At 36.9% G+C, this 23,967-nt stretch overlaps 1 protein-coding gene across 4 annotated transcripts in view; it reads left to right on the plus strand.

The window, feature by feature from the left end:
* Positions 1-23,967, plus strand: part of PARD3B (par-3 family cell polarity regulator beta) — a 990,710-nt gene that overhangs the window by 834,125 nt on the left and 132,618 nt on the right. For all 4 annotated transcript variants that reach the window (XM_063091525.1, XM_063091519.1, XM_063091512.1 and 1 more), the window contains one exon: positions 4,108-4,410. In XM_063091525.1, coding sequence (XP_062947595.1) covers positions 4,108-4,410 — 303 coding nt within the window. The remainder of the gene's footprint in view (positions 1-4,107; positions 4,411-23,967) is intronic.

A 23,967-nucleotide genomic window follows, 5' to 3' on the forward strand; every position in this document is an offset into this window, starting at 1 on the left:
AAGTACCATATTCTCTTTGTGTTTTTAAATGTTTGAGAGTGGGGTTTTTTTGTTTGTTTTTATTCACATTTGAGTTCAGTGTGAATTTGCCCAAATGTATAGATGACTTGATTTTTCTTTCTTGAAACAATACTTATGCTTACTACATGCAATAAACTCTAATATTTCTCTTTTATTATATTTAACTTTTTTTAATGCTTGTATGAACCATTAAATTAATTTCATTTGCTACAGTGTTTGAAATTTTTAAAAAATTCTGTGCTAAAATATAATGTTAGATGATATGGGCATAGTGCTCTAATGTCACCAGCAACTTTAATTCTGTGTGTTCTCCCAAAATATCTTCTTGGAAAATTTAGTGGGCTCACTGCCATGGGGGCTTCTTTTCTATGGTCTTCCATTTCAGGAAATCAGGTTACTCTGACAGATCAGCCTGCTTCTCAGTGAAGTCTTCTAGATTACTGGTTTTATTTTGATGAATTTGGATTTGTTTCTCTCTGCTCTGTTAATTGTCCCTATCAGACACAAACAGGTTGATACTTCTCTCTTCTCCTCATTTCATCTCTGTGAAGTTTCCTCAGGGTAGGATACCTTCTCAGAGGAAATATATCTCTTCTAGCCTGCCTCCCCTCCATTCTGAAGTTGGATCCTCACAAAGAGTGACTCCACAATTTCAGGGTTCTACTCCTGTCCTCAGACTCTCTTTCTGACTAAAAGTTTGTTGTCTGTACTGCTATAGACTCCCTCCCTTTCCATGAAATATATGCCCTGCTAGAGACATAGGAATATATCAGCTCTTGGTATACTCACCCTTTTGGGCTGAGTCCAAACATTATTGCAAGGTATGAGACCATGGCCATTTTCTAATTCCATTGTAGATGAAATTTTCTCCCAATTTCTCCATTGTTTGTTCAATTAGAGTTTCAGAGAGGGAAGTAGAATAACTATAATTTCACTCCATCATTTATTACAATCTCCTGTGAGAAATCCTTGATCTAACAGATATGACAGAAATGTTCTTTAAGGAAGATTATTCTAGCAGCCTTTTCAGGTATGGGTTAAAGTGGGATGAGGAGACATATGAAGAACTCAGAATAATCTAGTGTAGTTCAATGCAACTTGCTGCAACAATGGAATTATTCTGTATCTGCATTGTTCAATATAGTAGTTACTAGCCACATGTACCGACGGAGCACTGGAAATGTGCTTTGTCAAACTGAATTTTTATTTTTATTTGATTTTAGTTAATTCAAATTTAAATTTATAGAGCCACACATGTCTAATGGCCACCATATTGGACAGTGCATATCTAGGCAATTTAAAAGCCTGAACACTAGACTGTGGCTAAAGAAATGGAAGTAAACAAGGATATCATTTAGAAGCTATTATAGAAAAAAAGAGACAATAGTGTTTTCACAGGCGAAGAGAAAAAGAGGAGATTTAAACAATTCAAAGACAGTGTGTGTGAGAGAATGGGGAAATTAGTAGTACCACCAAATGAAAAGGGGTATATTGTCAAGATTTATTTTGAAAAATAAATATTTTAAAAGGTTGAGTTCCCAGTGGTAAGGAGATCTCCAAGTGGAAATGACTATAAACAATTAGAATTCTCACACAGAGTTGGGGTAGGGGGAGGTCAGAGCTACAAAAAAACAAAAACCTCTTTTTCCTTGACACTTCTCTGTTGAGAGAATCTCTTCTACCTCCATATTCCTCTTTTCAGAGATGCCTAGTCCTCCCCCACATGGAGAGACCCAGATATATGGCATAATAATGATGGTTCAGAGAAATTACTGTTTCACCTACTGAGTGATTAATATGAAATTAGTTAATGAAACACTCAGTGGTGCAGAGAGGATCAAGGAGGAATTTGTTTTTGTTTTAGAAAAGAAAACTACAAGATAAAATGCTGCTTTGCATACATGTAGTACTTTTCATTTGAGAATCTCTGCATACTCAGTAAGCTTAATTAATGAGAAAACGTTTAAAAAAGAGAAAAGATGAAATAAGGAACACAGATACTAGTGTTCTATTTCTGTGATTTTTAAAAATAGAGCTTGGTGTTTTCCTCTTCCATTAATGCACAAGTGTAGCCCTATGCGGCAGCCTTGAGATATTCATCTTTCTGCTGAATGATTTCTCTCGAAGACATCTCATTTATGAGGGACAGTAACCACAAAGAATCCCAACCCCTAACTTTATTGATGTCTTTTGCTCTGTTTGCAATGGAAATCCATCCCTATCATCCTAGTACAGCAAGCATTCTCTGATAATCAAGTCTGCACTGTCCTTGGAAAGATTGTTTTGTTGCAGAATGCAGCAGGTTATCTTCTTTATCAAAAATTATTCAAAACAAACACCCATGAATCTAAGACTAACATGTATTGAAAGGGAACAGGCAAGGCCTCTTAATGGGCACCCTACTGTGTAATTTTCCTTTCATCTTAATTCAAAATCCCTTGGAGATTCAAGCTGTCTTATGCAAAAATATAAATTCTTCTAATTACTTATGTGGAGGGTACATGGTGTGGCCTCGTCAAAAGAGATATGCAATAATGTACCCTGGCATTTATTTTCATCTGTTATGACTTGAGAATAGATGCTAGTGTGTTTTAGTTTTGTTTTCTGGTTTTGTGTGTGTGTGTGTTTTCTTTTTTGTCCTATGCCTTCTTATTCTGTTTTGTTTTGTTTGTTTTGCTTTTTTTCTCCCCTTCCTTGTTTTTACTCCTCCTCTTTACTCAAAAAAATAAAAATAAAAATGCTGTTCTGCTAAAAGCGACACTTGAAAAATCATGGATTCTAAAGATTTTTACAAAGGACTTGATGTTTTGTAAAATAAAACTAGCTGCCATGTGCAAAAACAGCTGTTTTTCTTTGAAGAGGAGAAGATATTGAAGGGTTTCAGCTTTTCTTTTCTAACTCACCCAGACCTTCAAACCACGTCTCCCGTCATATACAGATCTTTCACTTCTAGCCCACAGCCCCCTCATATTCTCTGGTTGTCCCTATCCTTTCCTGAGTGTCTTTCTTTAGCCACCTGAGCCAGCATTGTCTAACACTTTCATCCTGTACACAGTGCACCTTGTTTGCCCAGTGACGTAAGGTTATGCTCTTTCCTCATTAGTGCTGAAGACCTCCTAACACCATCAAGATCACCATTGTCCAATAAGGTGCCAAAGTGACCTTTCCATTTTAACACATAACTGAGAATTTAGTAAAGTTGATCTAACACTTTCAAAATTAAATATCAAATTCTCAAAATTCAGATGGATTTGGAATTCACCTAAGTATATTTTTCTACTCCCATTCCAAGTAGTCTACATAGTGGCACTGATTAGCAATAGCATTTTGTAATATCACTTAAGGCTTTTGCACTGTGGAGTTCTGCCAGTAATGGTGTTTAATTCACTAATATGTGCCAATTCATCTCTGTCAGGAGCCTATTAATTTCTTCACTATTTTACTCTGTCCCTAGCTCCTATATAATGAGTCACAATGATCCACATTTGTATAACCAAAAAACTTAGTCTCTTATAAATTACCCCTGATCCCACTGCTTTTAGCAACCAGAAAGCCTCTGTATTTCTTTTTCATAGTTAAATCAATTTCTGCAAGCTTTTTTCTTTAGAAGAATACATTGGAACTCTAGGGCACTCAATAGTGAAATCATAGAAAAAGTATAAGATTCTGATGGGCTTTTTAATATGCAACCCTATCCCAAGAAATATTTCCATAATATCACACCAAATATGCACTTTTCCCACAAACACATCCCATTTGTGGGGAGAGAATGTTAATGGAAATCAGCCTCAGACTCTGTTATCAGCCCAGTCATTGGTGGGCAAGATGTCAAAATACCTATAGCATTACTATCAAAGTAAAGGCCTTGTATCAAACAAAGGTCAGAAATATAAAATTAATCCTCTTATGCTGTTGTTATTTCTGTATAAATGCATCTTGAGTAAGCATGAAATAAATGCATCTTAAGTAAACAGGAAAGTGACAGCTAAGTGAATAGGAAGAGTTAACATAGATTCAGGAGAGTGTTTCATTTTATTAGTATGTGAAACTCAGATACATCACTGCTACCTGTTCTACATTTTTCAGGATTGGAGCAAAACATCAGGAGCTAAGAGAAAAGCAGGCAAGAGGTCTCGTTGATTATGCTACCGGTGCAATTGGATCAGTGCACGATATGGATGATGATGAAATGGACCCCAATTACGCCAGAGTGAACCACTTTCGGGAACCATGTGCATCAGCGAATGTCTTTAGATCTCCATCTCCTTCTCGGGCTGGACCTCTTGGTTACCCTCGGGATGGCCGTCCACTGTCTCCAGAGAGAGACCACTTAGAGGGTCTCTATGCCAAGGTCAACAAGTCATACCATCCACCGCCTCCAGTTGACAGGTAATATAAACTTAGTGAAAGATGAATGTAGCTTTCATTCAGTAAGTTTCAAATAATCTCTACTGCTGAAGCAGATAAAAATGTATCCTTCAATCTATTAAAACTGAAAAGAACACGGTACCCTGGACAAGTAATATACTTTGACCTACCCGTAAGGTATTAGCCGTCAAACATAAAACAATAGCCAGTTATAAGGTGGCATGAATGAATAGTAGTAGTAAAGTTCATGGTGCAAAAGGGAGCAATTTTTGAAGGGATATTGTGACAGAGAACTAATGATGAAAACTCTCAAGGAATATTGTCCTTCTCCTAAGAGCCCTATTGTAAAAGACTTATTCAAGAAGATGGCGTGACACTTGGAGGTGAGGAGTCAGAGAAGAGAAAAATGATGACTTCCAAGTAGATGTCACTGAAGTGGAATTATAGATAGCTTGGAGAAGCAGGGGACTTTGAAAAGAAAGCCTGGCATTATGTACTGAAGGCAAATGTGACCCTGTATAGATATGCATGGATGATCAGAGGTAGAAAAGGAGATAATCTTGGCAATAGGAGTTTGATGAAGTAGAGAAAAATAAGAGGTGACAAGGCCAAGGATCTTTAGGTTTAGCAGTTAAGGAAAGAGATAATAGGACTGTCTGTCTCTACAATTGAAGTAGGTAGCGAATAAGGTGATTCTAACCCCACCTCCTGTCAAAAGTAAAATGCTTCATTTCTTGAAAGACTGATCTAAGAGACTCTTAGGTGATATACATTGTTAGGCGATGCTTGGAATTACACATGCAAGGAATGGGTTGACTGACCTTGGTCTAATCTGACTGTAGCTTGAAGTCTGGAGGGAGGAGGTGGGGAGGAAGGATGGCAGGTAAAAAGAGCTCTCATTCTAGATTTCAAAAAAGACTTGTTTTCCAGATTTCTTAGGGTTTTGACAACCACCCAGTCCCTGTTAGTAACCAGCTTTTGTGTGAAAGCATGATATATTGCATATGTTTACCGTTTACATTTCCCCAGCTGGGTGATATTATGCACTTTCAATTAGGTTGGGGAGAGGAAGGGAAATCATGGCATTTTTATGCAGACTGTAAAGTGTAGCTTCACAAGACTGATTACCTTTCAGAGCCTTTCCAATAACCAAGTGGGAAGGAAGGAGCAATTTTTAATCCTTACTGTCAAGCTTCCAGGTTGATAATATTAAAGAAAGATGGTCAAGTTTTTCTTTGGGACAAAATGAAAATATAAATTCCTATGACTGTGTGATACAGGCATAATAACTAAACTGCTAATTCAAAGGATTGATTACAAGTTGGCCTTTTTCTCCCCAGCCTTCATATAGAGTTGAATTTTACCATGTAAATTATAACACTAGGCATGAGTCTTTTCTGGCCCAGACCATAGTCAATCTTACTTTTCCTAAATCAGATAGTTCTTCATTGAAATCCTCTTTGCATAAGTCCACTGCGAGAATCCAGTGGAGAGGGACTATTTCTAGGAACCTCCCAAGCCAGTATTTTCCAGTATTGATTTCATGGAAATAAATACAAGGCATTCTGTAAAAAAAAGGTTCACAAATCAAATAAATATGGGGAATTCTGGGTTAAGCCAAAAGGAGCAGGTCTCCTTACTGTGGTCTTTTTATGCCCAAAATGCTAATATGGATTCTAAGTCTTTGAGAGAACCGTACAGCAACCAGCTGTATCATTTATCATTCCCCAAATTTTTGTTAGCTAAAGCTTATCCCTGCTCCCCACCCCCACCCCCAGATCCTATGGTTATTCTTTGGAAGAGTATTTAGGAAGCTCTATCCTAAGCTATCTACCCAGAGAGATTTGACCAGGAAAGAAATTTCTTAGGATAACCTTTACCCACTCTAAAATAGTATCAAGAACAAATAAGTTATTTGCTGCCCAGCCCAGACATACATATGAGTAATAGAGTCCTACTTTTGGCTCTGACCTCTTTGTATTAATTAATGGTCTAAAGCTGCTTTCAGTAGAATTTTAGACTGTTGTCATACTTTTGGATTGCAGATAAAAGTGTGACTCTTTTTTATTGAGAATTATCTTTTTTCTGCTCTTATCTTTCATTATATGGAAAGACTCCTCTGCTCCTATTTCTTTAAGTCTTGAAGCAAGCAGTTTTTATCATGGTACTTAGTAAGCATTCGAATATTAGCTATTATCATCATCATTGTTATGATTATCATTATTATTATTATTACTCTCCTTTATCAATGAAGTCCTGAACTTTCCTGGTGCATTAGTCCATTTCTGTTGTTTCTAACAAAATACACGGAACTGGGTATTTTATTTAAAAAAATGAAATTTATTGCTTACAGTTTCTGAGGCTGGGAAGTCCAAAGTCCAGGGAACACATCTGGTGAGTGTCTTGGTGGTGACAGTGACACAGGGTATCACATTGTGAAATGGCAGAGAGAGACAGCTCCTCATGCACTCTCCTTTTAAAGCCCTCAGAACCACATCCCTGACCACCATTTTTAATCCATTCACTACTGCATGGTCCTACAATCTAATCACCTCTTCAAGGCCCCACCTTTCAATTACCATAATAGGATTTCCCACCCTCAACAGTTACAGTGGGGATTAAGTTTTAGGGGGACATTCAACCCAAGGCACCCAGCATGCCTGGGCCCAGGTGAATCTAAGAAGAATTACTGTGACAGTGTTCCTAAGTGTCTGTGAGCAGCAACTATGAGTTCTAAACCTACCACATTTACCTTAAGAGGGCGCCATCATCCACCCAGCCATCTATTCAGTCCGTCACTCATTCAGTAGGGATTAAGGATTTATTTGGCACCTACTGTGTTCTAGCTACTGTATAAAGGTCTAGAGAAGATACAAAGATGACTAGCATATGGTTTCAGTCCAGAGGAGGTCTTATTCTAGTCAGCAGAAGACCAACTCATGTGGAGATGGATAATTATAATGTAAATAGAAGAAAAGGAAGATTTTCTCTTCCAACTCTCCTAGACTCATCAGGAAAGCCCTGAAAAGGATGTGATATTTGAACTAGCTTTGGAAGGATTGACCAGATGCAGTAGGAAACTTGTTTTTCTTAAAGACTGATTAAGCATGTACAAGGGCAAAGTGGCCTAAAAGAGCATGGCTTGTTAGGGAGGCTCAGAAACACCAGAATATGGAGCGTGGGTGAGAAGACAAGTGATTGGAAGTGAGGCTGGAAAGCAGGCTGGAGTCAGTTTGTGAATGAATGGGTTGCATCTTCTGTTGATACTTATTGATTGGTAGCAGGTGTCTGGAAATCTGTGTTAAGAATGGTTCTGAAGTTATGATTGAATAGTGGTATCTGGCCTGGGCTCCAGAAGGATGAGTGGTAGCACGTGTGCAGTGGGTATTGATATATTTGTCAATCCTGTAGACAATGGGAGCCATTAAAGTAACATCACTGGGGAATGAGCTGATAGATTTGTACTTAGGGAAACTAGCTCTTCCAGCTTGATGGCAGACAAAGAGGAAGATGGTTAGATTGTGAGACAAATTAGGATAGGATTACAGCAGGAAAGAGATGACAAGGGACTAGAATAAGAGAGTGGCACTGGAGACAGGAGAAAATATGAAGCAGCAGAAACCTTAGCTTAAACTTAAGAGAAAGATATTTAGCAGATAACACAGAAGTGAAGCTTTCCAATGCTTCAGATAGGTCAATAGAATGAGTACAAAGAAGAAGCTTCTGGATTTGGCTACTAAGAGGTTGTCAGTTAATTCAGAGAGAAAAATTTCAGTAGCTAAGTTGGAGCAGAGGGAGAATGCAATAAGAGAATTAATTAGGAGGCGAGAATGCAAAGAGTGAGCTTGGTGGTAAAGAGAACATAGTTGCAGGATGGAAAAGGTTGCAACTTTGAAATTCCTTCTGTGACAGTATTTCAGAGATAAGAAGAGAATTAAGGGACCATCCAGAATAACCTTCTCATGCTATCATTGAAGAAACTGAGGCCCAAAGAAGTTGAATGACTTGCCCAAGTGTACACAGCATGGAGTCCAGACTTTATTCTAGATCTGTCTGTGTTGTACAGTCTTCTTTTCCCTACCCCACACTGTTATATAGACCCACAGTCTTCTTTCATAGTTAAGAAGATTAGTACCTAGATAGGTAGACTGGCATCCATTTGGGTTCCGACGTGTTAATGGCAGGTTAAATCATGGGTTTAGAATGAGTCCAATCTGGGCCCAGTCTTCTTCCAGATACTACTACATGACCTTCAGTAAAATAACATTTCCAGGATGCCATTTCTTATCTTCATGCATATAATTCAACAAATTGGGAGCCAGGGAACATAGGGGAAGATGATTACATTCCCCTGGTGATGGAGCTTACAGTCCGGTGAGGGATGCAAAGACCTAAACACGCAATGAGAAGACAGTGTGAAAAGTTCTCCTTCGGGGTAAGCACAGGGGAACGGCAGGGGCTGGGGCTGCTGGGTGGAGGCACAGGGCACAGCGAGGTGATTGAAAGCTGAGGAGAGAAGAGCATGATGTGTTAGAGAAACTTAAAAAGCTGAATAAAACAGAAACCTGAGTGAGAAGAGTAAAAGGAGAGCAATAAAGTGGTAGAGTCTGAGAGCTGAGCACAAGGCAGATGACAGAGCCGTGGCTGCCTTGAGGAGGAGTTTGGGGTCCTTCCCGAGAGAGGCGGGGCAGTGGTCGGGCTGGGGAGGGGCTCACTGAGGGTTTTAACTGGAGACATGATCCTGGAACTCAACAGACTGTTAAACGGTACAGGCAGTTTGTCCACATCGCCTTGTCTGTAAAAGGGAAGATTATAATAATGGCCTTACGTGTTGTAATAGTTAAATATGATTTTACATTTTGCATTTTTTGTGTCTCTATATAAAGCATACCCTATCTGTTCATATATCTCTGTCTCACAGAAACGTGTCATATGTACGTGGCCCACAGTAGATTCCTAATGGGGCAACTTCTGTCTCTTACCTCCTTGCTTCTCATGGGTTGGCCCTGAACCTTCAGCCCTTCTAAGAAAAAAAAAAAAAAAAAACCTTGGCTTATAAAGGATTCACCTATAAATGACAGTGGTTAAAAAAAACATCCTTACCAGCATGACAGTGACATATGACCGGATTCTCATGGTACTGAATCTTCCAGGATATGAGCACAGCATGAGCTAAGTCCTGCCCTCAAAGCCTGACAACTACCTGGGGTTTATAATGTGTCTCTCTGCCACTGCAAGGGCTCCCACAGAATACGAGCAGTGTATGAACAAAGCTTCATGTTTGGATAAGGACACAATAGTCCCAAGTAGGGGGACTAGAAAGTGTGTGCAGCACTTGACCAAATTGTGATTTTATGTTAGTTTGTGTAATTATCTGACATTCTTTACAAGAAGTTGCCAAATGTGTTTGATCACACCCACTGTCAGTAAAAATGTTTTTGAGTGTGAATTTCCCAAAATATGTGTATTTCTTTCTAAATGGTATACTTATTTACCCTATTAATGTATTGTATGTATTATAAAACATACCAAATATAGAAATTAATAAAAGAATGAGATTTTCGAAAATCACAACCTAAGTAGTAGTTCTAATGTTTTCTTCTTCCCGCAAGTGGGGTTCATATGGCTTATTTGGAGACCACTGGTCTCAACTACAGGCTTCGTGAGGGTATGAGCCTTGCCTGCTTTTGTTCACCGTTGTCTCCTCAGTTGAGGTCAGTCAGTACTCAGTAAACACTTTTGGAATGAATGAGTCAATGGTTTAAGGGGATCTTAGAGTTGAATAGGACTTCTGGTGGTCAAGCCTCACATCCCACTGATCAGAGGCATCTTCTCCGTAAAATCCCTCAGGAGATGTCACTCGAACCATGTTTGCATACTTCCAGTGACCAAAATCCATGAGACATCCTTTTTCACTTTTAGATTACTGTAATAGACATAGAAATGTCTACTTTTTACCCACCCAAATGCTGTTTCTATGTAACATTTACTGTAGATCCTGGATTGAGCTACCTGGATGCAGAACCTAAGCTTCATTAACAGCCCTTCCAGTTTTTGAAGTGACTGCTTGACCACCTTCATTAACAAACATTTTCTCAAGTCCAAACATGTGCCAGGCTCTGTGCTCAGAGCTGGTCTTAACAAAGATGCAGAAAACGTGGCTCTTAACCTTGAGAAGTTCATTGTATAATCATTTCTTCAGTATAAATTCCCCCAGCTATTTTGGTTCCTTCTTATGTTACAATCCACACCTGTAGCTCTCTTGGTAGGTGTTTTCTCGTTACACTCAAGTCTATTGCATTTATGATTGCTATGTTAAGCATGGCATGCAGAACTGGATGCCACATTTCAGATATGGTCAGAAAAGCACCAAAATAAATAGGACTCTTGTATCCTTTGGTCTTTATCCTTTATACTTGTTGATGTGTCCTAAACTTTTATACTAGCTTATATTGCACCTTTTAACTGAAATTCCTATTTTTTCATTTAAGTTGCTATCAAGTCAGATTCCCCAGTATATTGTACAAAATCCTATATTTGCACAATGCTTTTTTTTTCTTCAATGTAAGATAGTCTCTTTATCCAAGTCAAATACTTACTTGTTAGGTTTAGCCCATTGTTATAGCCAATAAAGATATTTTAAAGTATTGACTTTGGTCCTCCAGTGTATTAGACATCCTTCCTAGTTTATACCATCCTCATATTTAATCACTGTGGACTCATCCATAGCATTGATAAGACCATCTATCAATGTCAAGTACGAACCCTGCAACTCATCACTAGAGACCTTCATTAATCAACACTCTTTGGGATCTTCAGTTAGCTATTAATCGAGTCTACTGTTACCTAGTCTGCATTCTCCAGTTCATCTGTGAACATTATGGAAGACTTTGTCAAGTATCTTACTGATGTTGAGGTACACTATAATTGTGAGCATCCCTTGGTTTACTACTCTGGTAACCCTGACAAGAAAGGGAATTACTTGCTCTTAGTGAATCCTAGACATAACTTTTTTCTCCTCATGATATTCACAAATAATGGGTCCGTTTAGACTTAAGTATGCAAAATAAGACTTTATGTGGTCCAGTGTAATAGCAGGCACTTAGTATTTGCTTACTAAACACTTTCTTATTGAATGATATATGGCAGCTGTGAAATTAAAATGGCAAATAGTACACAGCTTCTCAATACTCCAGTTAAGTGGCTTTGATTCCCCAACATGTATTTACCTATGTTTGTATGAAACTTTTATTGAGCATATGTTGTATTCCATAGGACTTATGAAGAAGTTTAGAAATAATCTGATCCTCAAGGAACTCAGTCTAATGGTTGAAATTGTTTCATAAACAAATAATTACAGTACAATGTGTTCCATTAGAATAGAGGTATATACAGGATATATTGTAAAAATCACAAAATTGCAAATGCATTAAATTTGGGGAAAACCTGAGACTACAGATTGGTATTTCTAGGACCTTAGTTAAATGTATTAATTTTTCAAAGCCTCAGTTTTCTCACTGTAAAATGAGGATAAGAGTATACCTAATTTTTTATGGATTGTTTGTGGATTAAATTATCCCAGTGTCTGGCCCAATAAATATGAACTATAGCTATTTAGGAAGGTTTTTGGACTATGTTATATGTAATTAGGCTATATATTGAGGAGATTATTGAACTAAATATATATAAGTATGTAAGAAGATTATTTATCATGTCTAGTTGTTGACCCCTAAAGTCATAGGTTTGGGAACCTGTTAGATTTCATCTGTCCCATGGTCACATGATCAATGGTTAATTCCTAACTCTAGCCCCAACTCGTTCCAGTGTATTACAATCATCAGAAACAAAAAGTAGAAACAGAAAATCAAGCGAGGGGATAAAAAGCAAGAAAATTAAAGAACAGTTCAGATTCTGTTAGATAATCATATCATCTCCATGAGTGAAGAGCTCAGTTATTACACACCGAGCTACTTTGGCAATTGTTTGTTAAAAACCATAACTCATTAGATGTCCCCAAGCTTGTCACCAGAACTAAGGCTATAGTCCTGCCATGTCACTTGAATGTCCACTTGTTTGGAGTTGGGTTCAGCAATTGTTCACAGAATGAGCTAGCCCAATTTCTATGGGCCCAGAAGAGCTTCAGTAACAACAGTGTGTCAACTCAGATCCTATTTAGCTGTAAACAACAGAAAAACCAACTGATACGTTTATCTCACCCATAAAGGAATTTAGGTGGCCCTAGCCTCCTGAAGTGTCCTCTTTTCATCTTCCTCCTTTGCCTTTCTCAGTGGTTAGGCCTCTTCTTCATGTTGCGTCATGATTCTAAATGGCTGTTGCAGCTCTAGGCTTCATGTCCACCTTCAGGGTCAAAGAGAGAGAAAGGGGGGAATAGCCAACAGCACATGCTAGCCAAGTTCCTGCCTTTGAAAAGATTTTTCAGAAGACCCCAACAACTTCTCATTGGCAAAATTTGTAGTAAAAAGTCACCCGAGTTGCAAGAGGGTATTGAGAAATAGTAATTCATCTTTCCAGTAACCAAAGTCAAGAGAGAAAGGATTTTCAAGTGGCTTTTAGGGAGTCACTCCATGGAATCTACTACCACAGACAGATGACCTCTAGATAATTTCTTGCATTTTTTTTTCCACTTCCTTTAATAATCCAAAAGCTATAGAATAATGCTACATAGCACTTTTGTCAAATATATTCTTAACTCCCTGTGGGAGGCTATCATTATTATGTAGACCCTCTTTTATAGCTCATTCAGAACTATGAGGATTCTTCAAAAAGTTCATGAAAAGATTCGTATTATCTTTTAATTCTATTTTTCCACAAACCTTTTGAAGTACCCTCATCTTTCAGTCTGAATAACTTCTAATATCAGTTAACTAAGGCAGCTAGGGGACATACATTCCTAGTTTTCATGACCACTGAAAAAGTATGTTTTAAAAATTCTAAGATAAAGACAATGAAGGATAGAAAGAGTGTTAACAGGAAAGCTTTGTAGCTGTGTGAACAGCTGGTGGGAACATACCTTGTGCTAAGGGGGCAATGTAGGAGCGTTGATATTGCTTCACCACCACACTTGATTTCAGATTCAGCATTTCATTGAGCCACAGTCTGTTCATGCACAGCTCGTGTCTCTATTGGTGCTTGTCCCCACTCTCTTTCTCTCCAGTGAGCTTTCCAGTTAATTTTATTCTAGTTTAACAGCACTTCAGCTATCACTTCTGACTCACAACTGTGAGGCTGTGTGTAGGGACTTGAACAGTGCATACGGTAGATGACTTAGAGATGTGTTGTTTTTTTTTTTAGTTTCTACAAATAGAGCCAAAGTGATCTCATGTCAGTTTGGGAATCCCAGTGATAAATGGCAGAACTCAGCAGTTGAACAGCAATCAGATTTTTTTTTTAAAACATATTACCACTTGTTTTTAAGTGACTTTTAAACAATAATGAGAAATCCCTTAATGAAAGAATATCTATGGCCAGATAAGTGCTAGTAGTAACTGATATATCATTAACTCTACTTTCCTCCATCCCTTGTCTTTAAAACTTTATGTTCTCATTTTTCTTTTCTAGCTTATGAGAGCCCTACTCTTGGGACAATGTTACTTATGTCTGCCTAAGTTGTTAATGTCCAGGGATGACAAATGTAGACACCTTTCTCCTTTATTATGCTTGAGCTGGGTAAGGCGGGTTGGTACTTAGTGACCATCCATTTTCAAGATGCTTCCCCCATCCTCAACTTCTGGTAGTAAGTGGGCACGTTTGAGGAATGCTTGCTGAAGGGTTACCCCAATTTCTTAAAGCTGTCATTTAAGCATTGAATTGAATGTTTTTCAAACAAACCACCTGATCCTTAGGATCTGTTTACTAAGAAGAGGTTGGAGAGGATATACAGAATTTCCTCATTTAGACATAAAATAATACAAAGAATAGAACAGAATGCAGAGTTTCCTGTCCTCTAGAGAGATACAGCTGAAAATTTGGAGTCGTAATGGTGATATGCTATAAGAGGCAGCCAGCATGCTGTGGGAGTACATAAAAGGGGCACTGAATGCAGACCTGGGTGATCAAAGAGGGCTTCTTGAAGGAATCTATATTATGACCTAAAGAACAAGTAGAAATTAATCAAGCGAGCAGAAGAGCATGCACAAAAGCCCAAAGAGAAAACATGGGTATCTGCATATAGAAGAGACGGAATGTAGTGTGAAAGTTAAGGCTAGCTAGAGGCAAGAGACAAAAGGAAATATGGTTAAAGGCCAGATAATCTAAGAGAAAGCATTTAGTCTTTAGGGCAACATGGAAGCCTTGAAATGGGAATGGCATGTTCAGATTTGTGCTTTAGAAAGATAACAGAAATCCTGTAGGTTAGGAATCTATTTCACAAATGAGAAACTAGAGGCTCAGAGAAATTAAGAAACTTACTGTGGTGACACAGGTAATAAATTGGCAGAACCAGAATTCCAACCCAATCTGACTCCAAAACCAATGCATGAGCTTCCCGATATGCTTGGGTTTTTCAAACTGCAGGTCGTAACCTATTAGTACATCTTGAAATCAATGTAGTGGATCAACCAACATTTTTAACAAAATAAGGTAGAAAAGATTATTACATAGGTTGTGATAAGTATAAACATTATTTCATTTTTGTTTCAGCTACATATGAATGTAAAATATATATATGCATCTACGTGTATAGGGTATGTGTGAAGCTGAGTACTGGGACATGATACAAAATGAATTTCTCACTGTGGATTGCAGTCAAAAATGTTGGAAGCCACACACTAAGCATGTGCAAAGAGCATGGATGCTACTCCTGACCTGCCAGACATCCCCCTTCCTCCCTCCTTCATTCATTCACTCATTCATTCATTCACTCATCTACTCATTCCATAAAAAAAAAATTAGATGTCTATATTGTGGAAAGCACTCTGCTTAAAGCTATGGGATACAAAGTTATGAGAAGTCGTACGCTTTGACCTACTTCTCTGGGGTAGTGCTAGATTTGTGTTGGTCTACCCACACTTACTCTAGGCCTTCTGTGACCTGTGGTTTGCATTAATCTATTAGGCTAAGCCACATACCTTTTCATTACACAATCTTTGCTGATGCTAAAGACAGATTCTAAAGTGCCCTCTTTATAATTCCTGTATTTAATGCAATGTGTAATCAAGGATAGGCCATTGTTAGGTCAATTGCTTTCCTGTATTTATCTTTTCAAACAATAAATAATCAGTGAGATGAGAGAGGACAGTAAAAGATAGTTGTAATGTTAGTACTCATAAATATCCAAGATTTTAAAGACATGTTTTAATATTTATATGCAGTGGAGTACCCACCCTCTGGAGTGCTGACTGAGGATTGAGATGAACCCATCCAGAAATAAAATTCAAGAACCATTGTTTGCACAGACTTTCAATCAGTCCTAAGCAAGTACTTTGGATTCCCTCAAATTTAGCCATTACTCAGCCTCTCACTTTAAGTGTAATGTGTATGATACTGTGTACAAAATTTTTATTAATTATTATTTGCATTGTGCTTTAAGAGCCAGGAGATAGACCAAAGGAAGACAAAAAAGGAAAATTTGTGTATGAGAGACAGTTTAGCAGTTAGGAGTGTAGATTCTAAAGCCAAACATTCTTGTTTTGAGGTCTTGGCTCTGCTACTCAGTAGAGTGGTGTGACTTTGAGCAAATTGCTTACCTTCTCTCTGGCTCAGTTTCCACATCTGTAAAATGAGCATAATGGTAGTATATAAGTCATAGTGTTGTTACAAGGATTTAACTGAGTTTACATACGTAATCCAAAAAACAGTAGCTGGCAGTTAATAAACATTGAAAGTAAAAGGAGACACTATTCTGCCATTAAGATTACTACTAATTCCCTAGGAGTGAACTGAAGTTGGGTGGAGAATTACAAGTGTTCTTGCTTCTCCGCTTAGCAGATTTTTCTTTCAATCTGGATGGACAGTTCTTGCCAACATGACTTTATGTATTTTTCTTTACTTTTTCTATAACCATGTAGTTGTAGTTATTATATGCAGTCCTATTATATATAGTTTTATGATTATTTTTTAACTTTTTATTTTGAAATTTTCGGTGATAGAAGTTTGCAAATATAGTATAAAGAAGTCCCTTGTACCCTTCACCCAATTTTCTCCAGTAGTTACATCTTACATAATTATAGCACAATATCCAAACCAGAAATTTAACGTTGATACAATGTGTGGGTGTGTGTAGTTCTATTTTATCACACATGTAGATCCATGTAATGCCTTCTGCAATGAAGATACAGAACTATTTTCATCACCACAAAGATAACCCTCATGCTACCCCTTTATAGTCACACACCCATATCACATCCCTAACTCTTGGCAGTCATTAATCTGTTTTCCATCTCTCTAATTCTGTCATCTTTAGAATGGTACATAAATGGAACCACATAAATATGGAAGGATGTGGCCTTTTGAGATTGGCTTTTTTGTTGTTTATTTTTTTCACAAAATATAATGCCCTTGAGCTCCACCCAAATTGGTGCAGGTATCAATAGTTCATTCCTTTTAACTACCAAGTAGTATTCCATGGTATGGATGTACCACAGTTTGTTTAACCATTCACCTATTCGAAGACATTTTGTTTTTTTCTAGTGTATGGCTATTACAAATACAACTGCTATAAACAAGCACCTACAGGTTTTTGGGCAATGTAAGTTTTTTGTCTTCCATTACTATCTGTATGCCTTTTTATTTCCTTTTCTTGCCTTATCATGATGGCTACAACTTCTAGTATTATGTTGAACAGCAACCATAGAAGTGAACATTCTTGACTTTTTCCTCATCTCAGAAGGAAAGCAATCAGTCTCTAACCATTGAGTGTTATGTTGGATATAGGTTTTTTGTAGATGTCTTTATCAAGTTGGGAAGTTCCCCTTAATTCCTAGTTTTCTGAGAGTTTTTTTCACAAATGGGTGTGGAGTTTTGTCAAATGCTTTTTCTGCTTCAATGTTTATGATCATGTGATTTTTCTTCTTTAGCCTGTTAATATGCTGGATTACATTTATTACTTTTTAAACATTGAACCAGCCTTACATCCCTGGGATAAAACTCATTTGGTCATAATATACAATTATTTTTATTTATTACTTGATTCTATTTGTTAATATTTTGAAAAGAATTTTTACATCTGTATTTATGAGGGATGTTTGCCTATAGTTTTATCTTTATTTTTTGTACTATCTTTCATTTTGATATCAGGGTAATATTGGCTTCATTGAATGAATAGGGAAGTATTATCTCTTCTTTTCCTGGAAGAGATCATGTAGAACCAGTGTTAATTCTTCTTTAAACATTTGGTAAAATTCTCCAGTTAAACCATCTTGGCCTGGAGATTTCTTTTTGGGGAAGATTTTTAATTGTGAATTTGATATCCTTAATAATAATAAGGCTATTCAAATTATGTCATATTGTGTGAGTTGTGGTAGTTGTTACTTTTCTAGGAGTTGGCCAACTTCATCTAAGTTGTCAAATTTCCTTCTGCTTGCTTAGTTTTTGTTTTTGTTTTTCTTCTTTCCTTTTTCCAGTTTCTTTAAGTGAGAGCTTAGATTATTGATTTGAGACTTTTCTCTTTTGTAATGTAAGCATTTAATGCTATGAATTTCTCTTTCAGCACTGCTTTAGCTGTGTCCCATAAATTTTGGTATGTTGTGTGTTTGTTTTCATTAAGTTCAATACATATCTTTATTTTCCTTGAGAGTTCCTCTTTGACCCATGAATTATTTAGAAATGTGTTCTTTAGTTGCCAACTGTTTGGAGATTTTCCTATCATCTTTTGTTGATAAACAATTTTATTCCATTGTGGTCAGATGATATACTCTATCCATTTTTTCCTTTCTGTCTTAAAGTTAAAATAGCTTCCTATGATTGTAGATTTATCTCTTTCTCCTTTTAGTCTTTTCAACTATTTTTAATTTATGTATTTTGAGGCTTGTTATTAGGTTCATACAAATTTAAGGTAAGTCACATCTTCTTGTTGGATTGACCCTTTTATCATTATGACTCATCCTACTGTATTTATAGTAATGATTTTTGCTTTAAAGTCTACTTTGTCTGATATTGATATAGCTATTCCATCTTTTCTTTTGCTTAATGTTTGCTAGCTCATCTTTATCCTTTTATTTTTAATAGTTCTTATTTTTAAAATGTGTCTTTTGTAAGAAGCATATAGTTAAGTTTGGTTTTGTTTTTATATCCAATCAGAAAATAACTGTATTTTAATTGTACTGTTTAATCTGTTTACATTTAATGAAACTGAAGATATAATTTGGTTTAAATCTACTATCTTACTCTCTGTTTTCTACTTATTCCATCTATTTTATGTTTATTCTTCTTTCCTTTTTTGCCTTTTAAAAATTATTATTCAAGCATTTTTATGATTCAGTTTTTTCTTACCTCTATGACATTTTTATACATTCTTTTACTCTTCTTTTAGTACATTTAGTACTGAAGAATTGAAACATGTATTCTTCATTTATCATAGTCTGAGATAGATGAATACTTCTACCATTTCCTGAACAATGCATGGTACTTGAAACACTTTAATTCATTGTTCAATAATACCTTTTAGGCTATGTTTTAATATATTTTTAATCTATGTATGTTTTGAACCCAACAATACACTACAATTCTGTTTTATATGGTGAATATTTGTTTATTTTAACCATTACTATTTCTCCTTATTTCTTTCTGAATACCTTTGTTTTCATCTGGGATATTTTTTCTTTTTTTCTTAATAACTTCCCTTAATATTTCCTGTAATGTGACAAATTATTTCAGTTTTTATTTGTTTTAAAATGTTTTTATTTCATTTTTATTTTTTAAGGATATTTTCTCTGGATATGCAGTTATCAGAATTCTTTTTCTTTTTTAAAAATATTTTAAAGATATTCCATTGTTTTCTTGCTTTTAAGGTCTTTAACAGTCTGTTGTCAGAAAACGGTTACTCCTTTGAAAATAATATGTCTTGGTTTTTTTGATTGCTCTAAATTTTTCCTCTTTATCTTGGTTTTTAGTAGCCTTACTATGATGTGTCTGTGTTTGTGTGCATGTGTGTGCATGTGTGCATGTATAGTGTGTTTTAACCTGATTAGGCTTTGTAGAGATTCTTAAATTTGTGCTTTAATGTCCTTCATCATCCTTAGAAAATTGTTGGCTGGTAGTGCCTCCTCAAATATTGTTTCTGTCCCATCCTTCCCTCCTCTCTGTCTCTCTGTCTCTGTCTGTCTCTCTCTCTTTCTGTCTCCCTCTCTCTCTTCCTTTTGGGAATTCAATGAAACAAAAATATTAGACCTTTCTGTATGTGCTTTTTGCTCTCTGTTTTGTGTTTCCATTTTTTTGTGTGTTTCAGTTTGATTATTTTTGAATACTCTGTCTTCTGGTTTACTAATCTTGCCTTCTGCTGCGTCCAATCTTCTGTTAACCCCATCTGTTGACTTCTTCATTTTAGTTATTGTAATTTTCAGGTTTAAGTGTCCATTTGTTTTACCCTGAGATTTTACTTCTCTGATGAAATTTTTCATCTTATCTTCTTTTCTAGAATAAATTAATTACCGTTGTTTTAAGAAACATGTTTAATAATGTCACTATCTGCATTAGCTGTGGGAATTCATATTGTTTAATTTTCCACTTGGTTTTCAGTCATTTGGTCTTATTTCCTGGTATGCATGAACATTTTTATCAAATGCTAGACACAGTCCTTGAAAAACTGTATCTTAGGCTGATGTTATGTTTTCCCAGAGAGGATTTATTTTTGCTTTCAATCAGGCATTTAGAGTAGTGTAGGGGCATATTGCCTTAATACAGTCTTGGACTGAGATGGCTAGAAACTGGGTTTTAGTTGTTGTGACATATGGTCTATTAGTTGTTTACTCTTACTCCTAGGGTGTAGCATTTCTGTGATCCTAACTGGAAATCCGGGCCCTTTTTCCTTAGCAGGCCATGAACTCTGATTTCTATCTTCTCAAACCCGAGAGAATGTCAGAATTTCTGTTCAGCCTCCAAGTCTCTTAGCTACTACACTCTGCCCATTCTCTTAGCACTTGATTCTGTGCCACTTATGAATTAGCAAATGACTTGTAGAGGAAAGTGCCACAAAATATTGGGCTCAATTCAATGTGCTTACCTACCTCCTCTTCAGAATCAATCTTGGTCTCTTCAGTCCTGGCTGCGTTGGGAGTTCTCCAATGCTTTCAAGTAGTTTTGTTTCTTGGGGTTTTTTTTTTTTTTTTCAAGTTTGTCCAGTTTTTCTGGTTATTCTCATTAGAGTGAGAATGCAACAAACTCTCCCACCATTACCAAAATGGATGTCCTTCATCTTTTTTTAGTATCAAGTGTTGATAACATCAATGTATGGTTAATAGATTTTGCTGTTAGAAGGATTAAGCTAACTAATATACATGAAAGCAACATGTGTAGGGCCTGGTACATAGTAGACACTCATAAATGATTTTAGATTTAAATTTAAATATATACTGATTTTGAAAAAATTGTGGAAGAGATTGGCCATTAGCATTTAATTTTTTCTTGTTGATCTTCCTTGCTGAGACCCCTGTGGAGCAGCAGTCTCTGTCACACCCTTGAACATTGGTCTCATGAACAGTCACATTCCTGCAGGCTATTTCTCCCCCCCATGCTCCCACACAGAGACCCTATTGGTCATTCTTACCATTTCAGTGACCACATTTAGCAAGAGGGAGAACGGGTTTGTTTTCTCCTCTTGCGACTCATGTCTCAGTGTTCTCCCCAAAGAATAACTAACCTGGCGGTGTTCCGCTTCAGCCCTTGCTCTCACTGTCTGTTTTGCTAAGTGTTCTGCCACTGTTTTCCACTCACTGCAACTTTGTTCCAGCCTTCTTCTCCTGGCAGTGAGGCTAGTGTTGCTGAAAGGTGGCAAGGATCTTACAAGTTGGCTAATCTGGATACTTATGTGAATGAAAACCGAGAAATGCCAAGAAAGAGAAGCATAGCGAGATCCAATGTTTCAGAAGTGAGTCATTACACTACCAAATGACTTAGATGTGCTTCGTTCCAGTTTGGAGTCTGGAAAACAACTTTTTATGAGTTTGTGTGATTTCCAAATCTCAAAGCCAATTCACTAGAAAACGTGAGAAATCCAAAGCAATAGACCTCAATTGTAATTTTCAGATCATTTGATTCTAAACACACTTTATAAATTCCTTTTGGGTCATTTCTGAAAGAGTATTTCTCCAAACTTAGCTATATCAGACAAAGGATGTCCAGGATCTGCTCAGATGTGTATTTAGGATCTAGAAACATAACCTTTATGAGGATTAAGACACATTACATGCATTGTGTTGTCTCTTGAGCCGTGTTTAACTATCTGTTACTTCTTTTGAGGTTATCAACTTTCTCCTAGTGGTCAATTACATGGAGTTTGAAGCTGGGCATAAATCCTAGGTTTAAATCCTATCTCTGCCATTTCTGTGATCCTGGGCCATATGATGTAATATCTTTGAGCATCTCTCTTCACATCTAAGGTAAAGATGATGCCGTATCTCGTAGGATTCTTGGAGGCTTGGACAAGTTAATGCATGTTAAACCTGTAGCACAATGGCTGGCTCATACTGAGTGCTCAGCAAACTTCAGCCGTTTTTTCCTCACATTTTGTTGGTTGTGATGCCTTTTGCTAGACCAATCAGGTGGAGAGTGTAGAGAATAGAAAGATCTAAAAACATAAGAGGGGATTGCCGGAACCTCTGGTGATGTATCCTGAACCAGCTTAGCTTTCAGCCCAGGGCCTAGGAAACATGGTTCTCTAACACCCATTTGAGTTCCATAAAATTTACTAAATTCATGAATCTCTATTTATTCAACAAATATTTATTGAGTGAGATTTGGACACAGTCTCTCTGTGAACTCTCATAGAACTTAGGATCTACTGAAGGAGACAAATATTAAATATTTAATTATAACTACTCCTTGAGTACTATCAAGAAGTCCAGAATGCTGTAACCATATTTGACATTTTGGAGGATCAAGGAAAGATTCTCTGAGAAAGTAACATTTAAGTTGAGACTCAAAGAGTGAGCAGTTAGTAACAAGAATTTTGGTAGCAAAAGGGGCACGAAAGGCATTTCAGTCAGAAGAGCAGATGGGGGAATGCCCTCGTGTGGAAAGGAGGTTGGAACATGGGAAGAAGTGAAATAAGGTCCTCTTATTTACACCAAGCAGAGAATAAAGAACAGAGTCTTAGTTAATTGAATGACTTAGTCTGCGTGGCACTTTCCTTCTCTTCAGTGAACCAAGAGATTTACCCTAGCATAGATTGTGATATAGAAAATGTTCCCCATTTTCTTCAGCAGCACATTACAGAGTATCACTCATTCTCAAGCTCTCTGGGGACATGCACCTCCTAGCTTCCAGAGATCTAACCTATTTCCCTCCCTAACACTTACTGTAAGGGCTATGAAGTTCCTTCTTAATCTGATAAATGTTTGCACCTGTACTTAAGTTCAACTTTTAATGGTCTAAGGTAATTGTTCTCAAATTTAAGCATGCATTAGAATTATCTGGACAACTTATTCAACCACAGATCCTTGGACCTCATTGCCAGAGTTTCTGGGATGGGGCCCTAAAATTTGCATTTCTAGCAAGCTGCCAGGTGATACTCATGCCGCTGGCCTACGTTCCATACTTGGCAGATCACTAGTAAAGAGTGTCTTTCTTCTTTCAGCAGTTTCACAATCACCATTAGTTCCTTAACTCAAAAAAGAAAAAAAAAATGTTCAGGAGAGACCAAGGGAGGAAATACTAAAATCAAAACTAGACTTTGTGGGTAACTTCTACATTGCCCTAATGGAACGGTCCTTTTTGAGGGCACGACTTGATTTAAAAATCTTTATTCCCAGTGATTAGCACATAGTAGGTACCAAATACATATTTGTTAAATGAATTGATCAGTGAAGAAATCACAGAATGGATTTAGCTTAGTTACTTAAGAAGTTTTATACATTATTCTTTGGAAAGCTCTCTTGCTTCCTTTCAGGCTGAAAGGCTTTCTAGGAGAATAAATTATTGTCATTCTCTTGGAATACAGCCCCAGAAATTGCAGAGTCAAGATATGCTTGTATTTTAAGTACTTGCTTGGATTAAAAGCTGAATTGCTAACAGGATTACAAAATGCCAAGTTTGCTGAATCTCAAATTGTTTATGCGCATGTTTGGTTCAAAGTTCTTTCATCAATCAGTACGTTTCTGTTTCTAATTACAGTCTTAATGTTTTTGTGACACCTGCACATGCATTCTCAGTTTAAGCCAGCTTCAGTGATTTGCACAGGTAGAATATAACTGAAACAAGGCTCATAACCACTGGTGTGTCACCTCCACCATGTGTCTAGTGAATTTAGAGGTGCTGTACTTCAATTCACATTGTGATTCAAAAAGCTGTCTGTTATTTTTCCCATTTTTACTCCCACAATGTTTTAAAACATTTTTAATAAACATTCTCACAATTTTCCTCATTCCAGGTTCATGGAGTTTTAATACATGATGCAACATAATTCTC

Source organism: Cynocephalus volans, chromosome 1 (genome assembly GCF_027409185.1).
Source record: "Cynocephalus volans isolate mCynVol1 chromosome 1, mCynVol1.pri, whole genome shotgun sequence".
In the NCBI taxonomy this organism is placed as follows: domain Eukaryota; kingdom Metazoa; phylum Chordata; class Mammalia; order Dermoptera; family Cynocephalidae; genus Cynocephalus; species Cynocephalus volans.